General features: G+C 46.8%; 2 protein-coding genes across 2 annotated transcripts in view; one reads left to right on the forward strand and one right to left on the reverse strand.

Annotated features, from left to right (window-relative positions):
• Positions 1-15826, reverse strand: part of LOC311063606 (N-acetyllactosaminide beta-1,3-N-acetylglucosaminyltransferase 3-like) — a 55773-nt gene that overhangs the window by 10101 nt on the left and 29846 nt on the right. The window lies entirely within an intron of this gene.
• Positions 1075-13718, forward strand: LOC311062802 (carbohydrate sulfotransferase 12-like). Its single transcript, XM_084082020.1, has 5 exons — positions 1075-1544; positions 1762-1901; positions 10053-10190; positions 11066-11186; positions 13335-13718. The coding sequence occupies exons 1-5, from the start codon at positions 1176-1178 to the stop codon at positions 13605-13607; spliced, it is 1041 nt and encodes a 346-aa protein (XP_083938146.1). The 5' UTR covers positions 1075-1175; the 3' UTR covers positions 13608-13718.

Consider the following 15826-nt stretch of genomic DNA (forward strand, 5'->3'; position numbering starts at 1 on the left):
CCCTGAAAATAACAAAATGTGTGTTTAATCCTTTGTTGGAGAAATCTTTTATTTTTTTTTAAGACAATGGATTCATATGTGGTGTGGTCAGACAATTAAACTGTAGGAAAAGATCAAAAACAGATCTGTTCAGAAGGATCCATTTGCTGCAAAAGTAAAGGAGGGCAGAACTGGAGTAAAGCTTGTTGAAACATATTTTCACTGTTGAGGGAAAGTGTTTCAAAGTGTCCAAAAATAACAATATATAACTATAATAACACTCCACAATCATAATCATTGGAAACCCTTGATCCACAGCCTGGGGTCCACAATCACCATCATACCTCCAGCTTATAAATGTGTTCACCTCTGATTAAAGTTAGGAGCCCTTGAATGAAAGTATTTTCACTGCATTCCTTCCAATCATGTCGTGCACCTATTATATCTACTGTACATCACAGGTGCGTGATGTTTTTCTTGTTCTATTGTTTCTATTGTTCTATTGCATACATGGGCAACTGGCGGCCCGGGGGCCACATGCGGCCCCCACCTTTACTTAATGCGGCCCGCAGGTTAATAAAGGAATACTGATATATTATTGATTTCAGCTGTTACAATTCCAAACATGCAAACATGACCCGCTTTAATTACTTCAGTCTATATTAATAGCTTAATGACTAGTATTACATTTCTATTGTCTTTTTTATGTCCAATGTATTTGTATTGAAATAGCAGATCTACCAGCTCAAAACTCGCCACACTGCGACGCGTTTTGAGCTTGTAGATCGGCTAATTTTGCTACTTTTGTGTGACATAGGATGGCGAAAAAAGTTACAATGCGGAGAGACAATATATGCAATGTGGCCCTCTGGAGTGAGTGTGGAAATATAGTGGCCCTCCCCATCATCAAAGTTGCCCACCCCTGTTCTATTACACATATCTTACATCACAACTATGCAAGTTCTAAGACTGTCTCATCATGATAGACCATCGTAGACCATCATGATACTAATCCAAAAAAATGTTTTGCATTAGTAAGGTTGTGATCACAATCTTAACATTGGTAACATTTCCCTTTCCTCTTTGCAGTGACCAACAAACAGGAAGCATCTCCTTCCGTCAGAGACGTCACCTTGGCGCCACGATAGACCCTTCCTGTTTATCGACCAATCACGGCTCTAGATCCTCCGGTAACCATGAGAGCCTGGCATGGACTGCGAGTGGCGTTCGCCGTGGGCTCTGTGTTCACAATTCTGCTGATGATTGTGTATTGGGATCAAGTGGGTGTGGGGTATAACCTCTACCCCCTCCAGGATCCTAAGAGTGACTCGGTGCGCGACCCGTTCGGCTCTTCCTACCCTCTCCCCTGGGCCAAGACGGTCGAGGAAGAGGAGGAGAGACAGAAGGAGCGGAAGAGGAGGATCTTTGACGTGTGCGCGGCGATGGGGAACGAGTCAGTGCAATTCCCTGGAAAGTCTCGGACATTTAAGCAGATCCCCAACCAAGAACTGGACCACCTCATAGTAGATGACGACCACAGGATTATCTACTGCAACGTTCCCAAGGTACCACTGGGGTGTGTGTGTGTGTGTGTGTGTACAGTGTGTGTGTGTGTGTGTGTGTGTGTGTGTGTGTGTGTGTGTGTGTGTGTGTGTGTGTGTGTGTGTGTGTGTGTGTGTGTGTGTGTGTGCGTGTGCGTGTGCGTGTGTTTGTGTTTGTGTGTGTACATGTGTGCGTGCGTGCGTGCGTGTGTTCATTGTTGTGTCTCATCTCCTCTTCCAGATAGCATGTAGCAACTGGAAGAGAGTTATGCTGGTGTTGGCTGGCTCTCTCAACCCCCTGTCAGGAAAACCCTTCACTGACCCGAGTTCAATACCTATTGAACTGGTACACGACCCCGCTCGCCTCCACAACTTCGCCAAGTATGACACACACACACACACGCACACGCACACGCACACACACACACACACACACACACACACACACACACACACACACACACACTCACACACACACACACACACACACACACACACACACACACACACACACACACACACACACACACACAATGATGAGCACAAACCCTATGCAATTCCAATTGGAGTCATCAATTTTGTCCCCCCAATTTGACCTTTCCTTGTCACATAGTCCACACGCACACGCACACGCACACGCACACACAGAGGTCATGTTTGGCTGATATTCTCTGGAAAAATTACAGCCAATTTGGTAACACTTTTGCTCATAAGTTACCCGTAATTAACGCTTAATTTATGCTTACCTAATCATTATTTAAGCGTTAATAAAGCATTAATTAAGCATTAATTAATCATCAATTCCTTGTAATTCATCATTAATTAACATTATTATTATTTTTTATCATTTATTTGCACATTTACAAACAACACATTTTTAGCAACAGCATAATATTGTGTTGGATGTGCAGGTGAGACTTAGAAAACCCTTTCGGGTTTATAAGGTTAATCTCACCTCACTTAAGAAATACAAGAAAGAAATACAAAGTAATAGAAACCAAAATATAAATTATTTGGCAACATACATACAATTATACAACATCATTAGTTAATCATTAGTTAAGCACTATATGAATTAATGATGAATTACAAGGAATTCATGATCAATTCATGGTTAATTCATGCTTAAATAACACTTAATTAACTCTTAAATAATATATTAAGTAATCATTAATTAAGCGTTAATTACGGGTACCTTATGAGCAAGTGTTACCGCAAATGGATATACCGTGGTAAACATAAAATGTTTATAGCCTACAACAGCTCCAGTTGTCATCACATTTGTAATGCATGCCATGAAACTCTTTTATCATCAAATAATAATCTTGGCATCTCACTCCTGAACATGAATGGATGGGCGGCTGGGGTGCCTGGTGGCTCAGGCAGTTGGTGCCAGTTATGCTCCTTGTGAGTGCAAGAGCCCGAGTTCCAATACCATCCCTGTCTTGTCTTGCACGTCTGTCTCTCTCTCTCTCTCTCTCTCTCTCTCTCTCTCTCTCTCTCTCTCTCTCTCTCTCTCTCTCTCTCTCTGTCCTTAGTTGTCCTGTCTCTCTTTCTGACCTATCTGAAATAAAACTTAAAATCACGGTTCAACTGCCAAATGCCAAACAATTAATACAAATGAATGGACAATAGAGTACAGAAGTCCTGACATCACTCGCTCATCCCCTGGGTTGTAAAGTAATTTCTCTATGGAGAATAACATTGGGTCATCTTAGAATCGTCTCATATAAGAGTTGTGGTCCAAAAATAAACAAACTGTCCCGGCGATATTGTGGTGCCGTGTCATTGTTCCGACGGCTCATTAGTCCGACGGTTACTAAGCCTATACCTAACCCTAACCCTAACCCTAACCGCACGCGGAAGCCACGTAGTCGGAGTAATGGGATGTCGGACTTATGGGCAGTCCCCGATATGGTCAGGGAGGTGGCTCTGTATTCAGCGGAAGTAATATTAGCATTTTCTCACCGTCAGTTGATGCTTCATATGAATCATATCCATAAGAGTCAATCCACCGGGATCAATTGTGTCATGGTCCCTGCCAGTGTCCTGTGTGTGTCTATGTATTTGTCTGTCTGTCTGTGTTTGGGCATGTGTGGGCGTAGGCTTCCTGGCTTCCCAGATTGACGCACCTGGCTCTGGTCATCTCATCTCACTCACCTGCCTGCCATCTGCTCATCAACCTCCACTCTATAAAAGCCCTGGTCTTCTGCTGACGCGCTGCCAGATCGTTTTCACAGTCTCCGTGCGGTAACGCTTCTAGCCTGTTACTCCTAGTATTCTAGCTTATTGAGTTAGTGTTTTTGCTCCCTGTGTTTTTGGTTTTTTGACTCACGCCTGTTTTCCTCTTCTTCAGTTGCCTGCCTGCTTGCCTGCCTACCTGCCCTCCTGTTTGCCTTCAGCTCAGCCTGCCTACAACCTTCACTCCAGAGGACTACACCTACCCCCCCCCCCCCGTTCCTCTTTGTTGAATAAAAACCCTTGGACTATCTTTAAGTGTCGTGTCTGCATTTGGGTCTGCCAGTTTTGCAAATCGTGACAGAACGATCTGGCCAGAATGGACCCAGCAGACTTCGACAAGATTAAGGAAGCTGTAGGCATCCAGGGACAGCGTCTGGGAAAACACCAACAACATCTTCAGACTCTGCATGACGAGGTGACTAGGATTTCCACTCAACTGGCTGCCATCAGCGCTGCACCTCCGCAGCCTCCACAACCAGAGCCACCTCAACCACTTGGATTTGCCCCTCCCGCAGCACCGGTTGTCCGTGCAGCCGAGCCTCGTATTCCCCCTCCTGCAAAGTATTCTGGCAACGCGAACACCTGCCGTGAGTTCCTAACCCAAGTTCAGCTCACCTTTAATGCTCAGCCATTCCGGTTTGCCGAAGAGGCGGCCAAAATAGCCTTTATTGCCAATCTTCTGGAGGGCCCCCCCCTCAGTTACTTCAACGCCCTGCATGAGCAGGGTTCCCCCACAGTTCAGTCTTTCGCCCTTTTTGCCGGCGAGCTCAAGCGGATCTATGACCATCCCATTCGTGGACCACAGGCCGGTCAGCAGCTTTTGAGACTCCGGCAAGGCAGACGTTCTGTGAGAGAGTTCGCCAGCGAGTTCCGTTCCCTCGCCGTCGAGTCTGGTTGGAATGACCAGGCGCTGCTCGCCGCTTTCCAGAGTGGGCTCAACCGAGTCATTGGCAGAGAGATCGCCCTGAGGGAGGTGCAGCTTTCCTTAGACGAGGCCATTATCACCGCCATCAAGATCTCTGACCAGATGGCCCAGTGGCAAGTGGAACCCCTTCCCCCAAGGTCCACAGCGTCCTCAGTGGGGGGAAACAGTGGATTTCTGCCGGAGGAACCCAGACGGCCCGTACTTCAAGCCTTGTCCCCCGGTCCCCCAGGTGAAGAGCCCATGCAACTAGGTCGCCTCTCTTCTGACGAGCGCCTTCGGCGGATTCAATCGAGGTTGTGCATCTACTGCGGGCAACAGGGCCATTTCCGTGCCTCCTGCCCCTTGCGACCAAAAGAGGAGGCTCACCAGTAGCAGTGGGGATTCTGGTGAGCCCAGCAGTCTCTTCCCCTGATTCCCGGTGTCGTATGCAGTTTTCTGCCACTCTTCGGTGGCACTCTCAGTCCTTGTCGTTGCTTGCCCTGGTTGATTCGGGGGCAGATGAAAACTTTATTGACTCAACTGTTGCCTCCCAGGCAGGCATATCCCTTGAGCCGCTTCCCTCGCCCCTGCGAGCCAATGCCCTCACTGGTCGCCTTCTTGCTCAAGTATCCCATCGCACCGTGCTTGTTCATCTCATTGTTTCTGGTAACCACCATGAACACATCCAGTTCCATGTCATATCCTCACCTCTTGCGCCCATTGTCCTTGGCCAACCCTGGTTAAGGCTCCACAACCCCCATATTGACTGGGCGGCAGGCAAGGTAGTGGGCTGGAGCTCCTACTGCCTCTCTACCTGTCTGCGCTCTGCCCGCTCTCCGTCTGAGAGCACCTGCTCCCCAGCCATCTATGAGCCTCCTGATCTGTCTAGAATTCCTACTGTTTACCATGACCTCGGTGAGGTATTCAGCAAACAGCGTGCTCTGTCACTCCCACCTCACCGGCCCTATGACTGTGCCATCCACCTGATGTCTGGAGCCCCACTCCCTTCTAGTCGACTGTACAATGTGTCCCGTCCTGAGAGAGAGAGCATGGAGAGGTACATTCATGAATCCCTGGCAGCGGGCCTCATCCGCCCTTCATCCTCCCCGGTGGGGGCCGGCTTCTTCTTTGTGGGTAAGAAGGATGGATCTCTCCGTCCCTGCATTGATTATCGTGGATTAAATGATGTCACTATTCACAACAAGTATCCATTACCACTAATTGCCTCTGCTTTTGAGCCCCTTCAGGGAGCTACTATTTTCTCCAAGCTAGATTTACGTAATGCTTATCATTTAATTCGCATCAAGGCAGGAGATGAATGGAAAACTGCTTTCAAGACCCCCCTTGGTCATTTTGAATATCTTGTCATGCCCTTTGGGTTAACTAATGCACCAGCCGTTTTCCAAGCCCTTGTAAATGATGTCCTCCGTGATCTGCTAAATCGCTGTGTGTTTGTTTACCTAGATGACATCCTGATCTTTTCCCGCAACAAAGAGGAGCACGTTGAGCACGTCAGGCAGGTGCTTCAGCGTCTCCTGGAGAACAGACTCTACTGCAAGGCTGAGAAGTGTGAGTTCCATGTCACCTCAACTACATTCCTTGGGTTTATCATCGAGAGTGGCCGGATGAAAGCAGACCCTGCGAAGGTGCAAGCAGTGGAGGAATGGCCTCAACCCATTACATTGAAGGATCTTCAGCGTTTTTTGGGTTTTGCCAACTTCTACCGCCGCTTTATCAGAAACTACAGCCGTGTAGCTGCACCCCTTACCAAGCTGACGTCTACGTCCATTCGCTTTGCTTGGACTGCAGAGGCGGAGGCTGCCTTCAAGGAGCTGAAGAGGCGTTTCACCACGGCCCCTGTCCTCATTCACCCCGATCCTTCGCGTCAGTTCACTGTGGAGGTGGACGCCTCAGACTCCGGGGTGGGGGCCGTCCTGTCCCAGCGTTCAGCCGATGACCAGAAACTCCATCCCTGTGCATTCTTCTCCTATCGCCTGGACCCTGCTGAGCGCAACTACGACGTGGGGAACCGGGAACTGCTTGCAGTCAAGATGGCTTTGGAGGAGTGGAGACATTGGCTAGAGGGGGCAGAACACCCATTTGTTGTATGGACAGATCACAAGAACCTCGCCTACATTCAATCTGCCAAGAGACTCAACTCCCGCCAAGCCCGGTGGGCGCTGTTCTTTGGCCGGTTCCGGTTCACCTTAACCTACCGTCCAGGCTCCCGCAATGTCAAACCTGATGCCCTGTCACGGCAATACTCCCCTGAGGGTTCCTCCAGTCCCGAGCCCATCCTTCCCTCGTCCTGTGTGGTGGCAGCAGTGACGTGGGAGATCGAGTCGCTGGTTCGTAGGGCTCAGCAGGATCAACCAGATCCAGGTATTGGCCCTGCTAACCGACTTTTTGTGCCTGATTCTGTCCGCTCTGAGGTCCTCCTCTGGGCTCACACGTCTCGCTTTGCATGCCACCCAGGAATCAGCCGCACCCTGTCCCTCCTCAAGCGGCACTTCTGGTGGCCTACCATGACCGCCGATACACGGGCCTTTGTTTCCGCCTGCTCTGCATGTGCTCGAGGAAAGTCATCGAACCAGCCGCCTGCTGGTCTGCTCCGTCCCTTGCCAGTTCCTAGTCGCCCCTGGTCCCACTTGGCCCTAGACTTTGTTACTGGCCTCCCTCTGTCCCAAGGTAATACAGTTATACTCACCATTGTGGACAGATTTTCAAAAGCAGTTCATTTCGTGGCTCTCCCCAAGCTACCCTCAGCCCTTGAGACAGCTGACCTAATGGTGCACCATGTGTTCCGGCTCCATGGGATACCTGTGGACATCGTCTCTGACAGAGGACCCCAGTTCACCTCCCAGGTGTGGAAGGCCTTCTGTCGTGCCCTTGGGGCCTCTGTAAGCTTGTCATCTGGTTACCATCCTCAGACTAACGGGCAAACAGAACGGGCCAACCAGGATCTGGAAGTGGCCCTCCGGTGTGTCGCTGCCAAGAATCCCTCTGCCTGGAGCACCCACCTCGTGTGGATTGAATATGCCCACAATTCCCTGCCTTGCACTGCCACAGGTCTGTCACCGTTTGAGGGTTCCCTGGGTTACCAACCGCCACTGTTTCCAGCTGAAGAGGCCGACATTGCTGTTCCTTCAGTCCAGAATCACCTGCGGCGTTGTCGAAAGGTGTGGAAGGATATGCGGGCCGCCCTGCTCGGCTCAGTGGACCGTAATCGGCGCTTTGCTGACCGCCATCGAACTCCAGCACCACTGTACCAGCCAGGCCAACGTGTGTGGCTGTCTTCCAAGGACCTCCCCTTGAAGACTGACTCCAGGAAGCTCTCGCCCCGTTTTGTTGGTCCTTATGAGATCCTCTCCATCGTCAACCCTACTGCGGTCAAGCTCAAGTTACCGCCTCACATGAAGATCCATCCCACCTTCCACGTCTCCCGGCTGAAACCAGTTGTGACCAGCCCACTTTCTCCTCCAGATGTGGCCCCCCCGCCCCCCCGTGTCATTGATGACCACCCAGCCTACACCGTCCGGCGGCTGCTGGACGTACGTCGCCGGGGTAGGGGGTTCCAGTATCTTGTGGATTGGGCAGGTTACGGGCCTGAGGAGCGATGCTGGGTGCCGCGTCGCTTCATACTGGATCCGTCCCTCATCTCAGATTTCCGCCGTGGGCACCCTGACAAGCCTGGTGGATCGCCTGGGGGCGTTCCTTAAGGGGGGGGCACTGTCATGGTCCCTGCCAGTGTCCTGTGTGTGTCTATGTATTTGTCTGTCTGTCTGTGTTTGGGCATGTGTGGGCGTAGGCTTCCTGGCTTCCCAGATTGACGCACCTGGCTCTGGTCATCTCATCTCACTCACCTGCCTGCCATCTGCTCATCAACCTCCACTCTATAAAAGCCCTGGTCTTCTGCTGACGCGCTGCCAGATCGTTTTCACAGTCTCCGTGCGGTAACGCTTCTAGCCTGTTACTCCTAGTATTCTAGCTTATTGAGTTAGTGTTTTTGCTCCCTGTGTTTTTGGTTTTTTGACTCACGCCTGTTTTCCTCTTCTTCAGTTGCCTGCCTGCTTGCCTGCCTACCTGCCCTCCTGTTTGCCTTCAGCTCAGCCTGCCTACAACCTTCACTCCAGAGGACTACACCTACCCCCCCCCCCGTTCCTCTTTGTTGAATAAAAACCCTTGGACTATCTTTAAGTGTCGTGTCTGCATTTGGGTCTGCCAGTTTTGCAAATCGTGACAAATTGTTTATTTTTGGAACACAGTTCTTATTTGACGTGATATTAAACGCAATATTAAACACGTCTTTTAATACACCGCTGGGGTTTTATTTTACATCGGAGGAAACAGGCGATTTTAGTATTGACGTTTGGAAGTGCGGAGAGGTGGAGAGTTGAAGAAGTCTCTACCACTCGGGAACTGGAACATATATTGGTGCGTGTGTGTGTGTGTGTGTGTGTGTGTGTGTGTGTGTGTGTGTGTGTGTGTGTGTGTGTGTGTGTGTGTGTGTGTGTGCGTGCGTGTGTGTGTGTACCCATGCCTGTGTTTTTCCATTTGGCCATCACTGCCCATGTGTGCCTGCCTATGTCTTTTATCTGTACATTGTACAATCCTCAGTGTTAACCACTTTCAAGCTGGTCGGCAAGTACTTTAATTTTGGTACGCCATTATAGGTGAGACTTTAAAAAAAAAAAGTTTAAATCAACTGTAGATTTAGTCAACTATAATCTTATGATATTTAGTCGACTAAAACTAGACAAAAATGTAAACATTTCAGGTGACTTAAAATACGACTAAAAATAAATGGAATTTTATTCAAAAGACTATTGACTAAATCAAAATGTGCTGTCAAAATCAACACTGGCTCCCACAGTGTCAGTTTGGTTGCCACTAGTCCCTGGTTGCTGACACAGTGCCCTGCCAGCCTCATCCTTCTCTCTCTGATGTGGTCCCCATAGCGTAGAGGACCACGTGACACATGGTGCCATTCATAGCATTTTTGTGTGCAAGCATTGAGCCATGCGTGTGCCACGCATGGCTATGTGTACACCTAAATCTGCTTACTAGCCTGCCATGTTTTTACCCTTTTATAGTTTTTAACCTGAACTTGAAAACAAACTACAAAATAAGCCTAGGGTTTCCCGCCCCATTCGTTTACATCTGTACACTTTCTAATGTACAAACAGATAATTAACTGTATAGGATGGCTCTGCAATGGTGTAAAATGCTAAGACTGTGAAAGCTACAGAAGTCATTTGTGTAATACAGTGTGCATGTGAAAGATGTGACTGAACTGCACACAGTGTTACAATAAGCAGTGTTTTAACTAGGTGTTGGTGTGTGTATGTTGCGTCCGTGTGTCTTGTTGTGTGTGGGTGATTTACCAGATCTGGGTATGGTGGAGAGTCTCGCCACTTGATGGAGCTGAAGCTGGAGCATTACACCAAGTTCCTGTTTGTACGAGAACCCTTCGTAAGACTCATGTCTGCCTTCAGGGACAAGTTTGGATTGGACAAGTTTGGAAGGTGTGTGTGCCCGCGCGTGTGTGTGTGTGTGTGTGTGTGTGTGTGTGTGTGTGTGTGTGTGTGTGTGTGTGTGTGTGTGTGTGTGTGTGTGTTTGTGTGCGTGCGTGCGTGCGTGCATGCATGCGTGCGTGCGTGCTGTTTAACCACTTAAACCCTATAGTAGCTATAGACTTTGTTGACTGGGACTGGGATCCCCACAGAATGTGAATAAGGACACTCAGGTTTATATGGTTAAAGCAATACAAGGCAGGACCACAAATAACGATTTTTAGCAAGCTCTGCTGGTCGCCACCGTCACTGCATGTATGTAGCGTAGTCCTGCCCATTACCCAGAATTACATTAGTTTTCACCGGAAGGCGGAAGCGTTTAAAAAAACGTTCTTTTAATTGTTTTATACTATCTGCGGATCGTTTCTCTTAGCCAGTGGAGCATTAGTTACCGTGAGTTGTGTTTTCTTTTGCTGTTGTTTTTCCATCTTCAAATCGTATAATGTCTTAAAAACAGCGTGAGATTCCTTTTTGTTACTAGCGAGGTAGTTCCTGGCCAAAAAGGAAACCGGTGCATTTTCGTTTCCGTTTCCCGGCTGGATGACGTCATTTTCGCGGGAAGGACGGCCCGCCACCGTTTCAATAAAAAATAGTTTATAAAAGGCTTTCGGAAGGTTAATTTATAAACCGAATCTACAGCTATTAGCCTGGGTTATTAAAAGTGTTTGTTTGTTTGCCATGGTTAATAAAATGGTGTGTGTGTGTGTGTGTGCGTGCGTGCGTGCGTGCGTGCGTGCGTGCGTGCGTGCGTGCGGAAGGCCCAATCAGCTCTTTTACCAGCATTATGCGACTGTCATGATGCAGCGGTATGGTCATGTGTCTGGAAGTTTGCCAGCGGCTGCTGAAGCGTTTGCAGCTGGAATCAACCCAAGCTTCCTGCATTTCATCAAATTCATTCTGGACCCGCAGACTGAGAATGGGGTGGACTTCAATGAACACTGGCGGCAGGTACAGCAGAGCTGTCATACCTGCACTCACGGTTCCACAGATAAATATTGTGAAAATACGCAAACTACAAGCTAAAACTACAAGATAAAAAAAAATAAAAGCCTTCCTCTGAATGTGATGATACCTTTGTGCATGTCTGCTTGATTTGTGAGAAAGAGAAAGAGATGCATCATAGCATAAGTAATTCATAATGAAGAATTAACATAACACAGTGTCAAATTAGCTAGATTAGAGGGGGGGGGGGGAAACCTCAGAATTTCACCCACATGGACAATAAATGACCAGCTGCCACTGCCTAGACCGTTCCATGTATGTACTCAGTGTCCTTACAGGACAGAGAGACTTTAACCTTCGGTGCTCCTGTGACGCAAAAGGAGGCGGGTGAAACGGGAGGCATGCGTTAATCCGACAGACCTTTTCTCCGACTATGTGGCATCCGCGTGCGGTTAGGGTTAGGGTGCGGGTTTGGTTCGGGTTTACTGTTTAATGTCGGAGCACTGCGCTGTCGGAGGAATGCCAGGCCTCCAGTTTTACAGGGATGCACTGCATGTGGGGATTTTTAGGTACAAAAGCCGGGTTAGGCTTTAAGACCACCCTCATGTTGTCAGCAGCAAAACTAGTACAATTTGTTACATTTATTAGACAATCTTGACTTTCAGCACAGTGGCGTCAACAGAATGGAATGTTCTGTCCTTCATGCACACAAAATAATATTTTTGCAACATGTTTAGCAAATATGTTGCAAATATTATTTTGTGTGCATGAAGAACAGAACAATCCGAAATAAATGAGTATAGTACATAGTAATTTCCATCAGAAAGTACACAGGAAGGGGTGCAGACTCCATGTGCCACCTATGTCCCTGGTCAACATGTAGGTCATCACTGTTTTGAATACAACCGGGAGCCCGTTGAATGAGTGCAGAAGTGGAAAGACATTTTGGGAGGTTGAAGACCAGCCGTGCTGCACAATTCTGGATCACTCGTAGAGGTTTGAGAGAGCATGCAGCCAGATAAGCAAGGAGGAAGTTGGTACTAATGTCTTTAATATTACTAATCACTGGATCTTTTGCAACAGGCAATATAGCATGGACTGTTAAAATAAATATACAGTTGGTGAATTTATGCACAGTCCCTCACACCTATACCGGCTTGTTGTCGATCGCTGTGTGTTCAGGCAAAACGACTTCCCAGGCATTCGACCACTGATTTAAAGTTCTGAAATGGCTCGAAGATCCCAGGGGGTGGGCTGGGTAATGTGAAGTGGAAATTATTTATGGTTATGGTCAAACTGCATTTAATTAGTTAATGTGTAGTTATTTTGTGTATTTGTGTTGTTTTCTGTTATTGTGATTGCATGTTGTGACCGCTAATTTAAGTCATAACAAAAAAGGGGGAGACTACTAGTAAGTGATTATGAGAGGAGGGTGTTGGATGCATTGACAGTGGAAGGAGGTGATCTGGTGTGAAACCAACAGAGAGGCTGTGCTTTTATACTTATTCTCCTTTGCTCCAGCTGATGCCAATACTGATAATTAAGAGAGGACAGTGCAGCACAAAGCTGCTGGTAAGATGCCCTGGCTGCATTGAGCGCCCGTAGCTGAGTGGATAGAGAGAGAGGTTGCCAGTTCACCACCTGTGGTCCACACAGTTCCAAGTCTCCCAGAGCAAGACACCAAACATCTCCCTGCACCGCATAATAGTGCCTAATGCTCCTAGTAGTATTATTGTTACATTAGCCTCATAAGTACTTCAAAGCTCAACTAATAAATGAAATAGAAGCAAAACAAAAGTAAAAGTAAGGAGAAAAACATGCATGGTACACATATCTTAATCACTAAAACTATATACTTCATTGACCAGGGTCCCCCCCTCTATACCTGGTCCTTTCCTCTTCACCAAAAATAGCAGATCTGCAAGCACACAATCCGTCACCATGTGTCATGATGTGAGCTTGTAGATCTGCTATTTGTGATGAATGTTCACATTATTATGACATGTATATAATGAGTAGTTACGCTAGGGTTCATGTGATTAATGTGGTAATGGACCGTGTCTGTGTGTGTGTGTGTGTGTGTGTGTGTGTGTGTGTGTGTGTGTGTGTGTGTGTGCGCGTGCGCGTGCGCGTGCGCGTGTGCGCGTTTTGCAGGTGTACCGTATATGCCATCCATGCCAGATCCAGTATGATTTCATCGGCAGGTTGGAAAACTTAGAGACGGACTCTGAACAGCTGTTGAAACTCCTGGGTCTCAATCACTTGTTCGGCCTCCCTTCCGGCCAAAAGAACGTCACAGCCGACAGCTGGATGGATGACTGGTTTGCGCCGATCCCCGTGGCGATGAGAAAAGAACTGTACAAGTTGCACGAGCCGGACTTTGAATTGTTCGGATATCCAAAGCCTGACAGTTTGCTCCACCAGTAGCCCTTCTCACAGTGCCAAAGATGGTGTGTTGGATCCAATACCTTGTCTAGCTTCATGCCAGTAAAGCCTTTGATAGACTGCTCTGTAATAGCCATAGAATGGCTGATATTCCACACATTGCATGTATTCCGTATACACAGACATAGAATGCGGAATACATTTTCTGTGTGTACTCACCAATGATTAATTGCTGTGACTTGGGGTCATCTAAGTATCATATCCCTTTGAAAGTTTTGGCAGGGGCGCCCGAGTGCCGAGTGGTTAGGGCGCCCTTGTGTGCCGTGTGAGAGGGCTTGCTTTGTTTTTTGTCATTTCCTTAAACATTTTCATTTTGGAGTAAGCTGGTTTCTGCCGGACAGCAGAGATATATTTGTAGGCCAAATTGAACATGTGTGTGTATATAACAACATTGGATCCATTAGAACACAGGTTATTGTATCCATTACCTGAAAACGAAACAGTTTTAGACATGGTTTCTGTTTGACGCTGACAATATGATAAAGCTGAAGAGCCCACAAAGACAAGATGACCACTTCATTTGGAGAAGGATTGGACTGGTAATAGGAGAGGGACAGTGCCTGGGTAAGTGGGTTGTGCTGGAAGTAGAAGGGAGGGGTCATAGGAAGGGGAGGGGTCATAGGAAATAGGACGGCTGGGGCTGTGCTGGGGGGTTGGCCTGGAAGTACAGGGGGGGCTTGAACCGGAGAAAGGTAGATTACCTGGGGGGGTGAGGACCTTTGGGGAGGATGTAAAGGCCCCCCATTCAGGAATATAGACCTGGACCTCGGCGGAGAGATGGATTAGGGAAGGGAGGATGTTGGGACAGGCAACGCATGCCCAGTATCTGGCAACGGCCTGGTGCCCATCTTTCGTATCATCCTTCTTCCTTTCTTATTGTGACCCCTTGAAATCCCGCTCAAAACCGGCTCCCGTGCCAGATTTTCCACACTTAGCATGCTGGGAGACAATCCAGTAAACAAAACTCCACAATAACAATAAATCTATTTATATATTCTATTTTTTTTTGTCTTACATCAGAAACGCAATTTGACCATAACTTTATAGGCCACGATCATCATCATCATCCAAGCCAATGGAGGCTAGCTTGAGCTTCTGTATAAAATATAATGGTCCACAGTATCAAACGCTTTAGAAAGAACAATAAAAATAGCTGCACAGTGAGGGTGATTATCTAGACCAGTTATTATGTTATTTGTGACAAGTGTTGTAGCTGTCACAGTACTATGACCTGGTCTGAATCCTGACTGTTGAGGTTGGAGTATGTTATGTGTGTTCAGAAATGTACGTAACTTGGAACTGACTAGGGATTCAAGGATCTCGGCTAGACAGCACAATTTTGAAATTGGCCGATAATTATTTAAATCCGACTGATCACCACCTTTATGAAGTGGGATAACATCTTTCCAAACTTGATAAGGAAAACATATGGTCACCAATGTAAATAGTATAATCATGTATTCCTCTCTCTTACTGATTTCCCAGGCTAGCAAAATAGTTGTTGGAAGTCATAAAAGTAAGTTTGTAAGGAACGTAAATAAGATAATATAGAGTTGAGTTACGGTATTTCAAAAGGGCAGGAAAAAACCTGTTTCTCCCTGTCTGTGAAAAACCACAGGGCACCAGGCCTAAGCATTCAGTTAATGTAAATGAGTTATACCATTTGTTTGCAAATTTGTTCTAAGTAGACTCGGGAGAGACGTGTGTTGGAATGAGAAATAACAAATTTAAGATCCTTTAAAAAAATGTAAAATAGGTAAATAAGACTTTAGGTGGAAATATAATGATACCTTGGGTTAAATATGATCACTCATTGAGTTTTTTTTAGGATTACAGAGTATGGTAAAATGTTTAACTGGATGAAGAAACATGACTTTAATACTAAATAATATCTTTTGGTTTATCTTTCAAAAATGATTTATAAGAATTAAATAGTCATGGAAATTTAATTGGATATCATGCATCATGCATTTTGTTCTGTTTTATTTTACTATTCTGGGTTAACATATATTTTTATGCTGTCTGGACATTTCTTGAAGTACATGAACTGTGGAGTAATAATTGAATTATGAGTCTCCATTTTTAAAGTCATACCTTTGCAAAATAACTGATGTAAGATATTATTTTAACGTCCACTAATACTTTCCTTTGAAAAAACCCTCTGATGTGAGAGGTGGAGTTAGATAAAGTTCACCTGACAA

The sequence above is a fragment of the Gymnoscopelus microlampas genome, assembly GCF_963454915.1.
Source record: "Gymnoscopelus microlampas genome assembly, chromosome: 16".
NCBI classification, from domain to species: domain Eukaryota; kingdom Metazoa; phylum Chordata; class Actinopteri; order Myctophiformes; family Myctophidae; genus Gymnoscopelus; species Gymnoscopelus microlampas.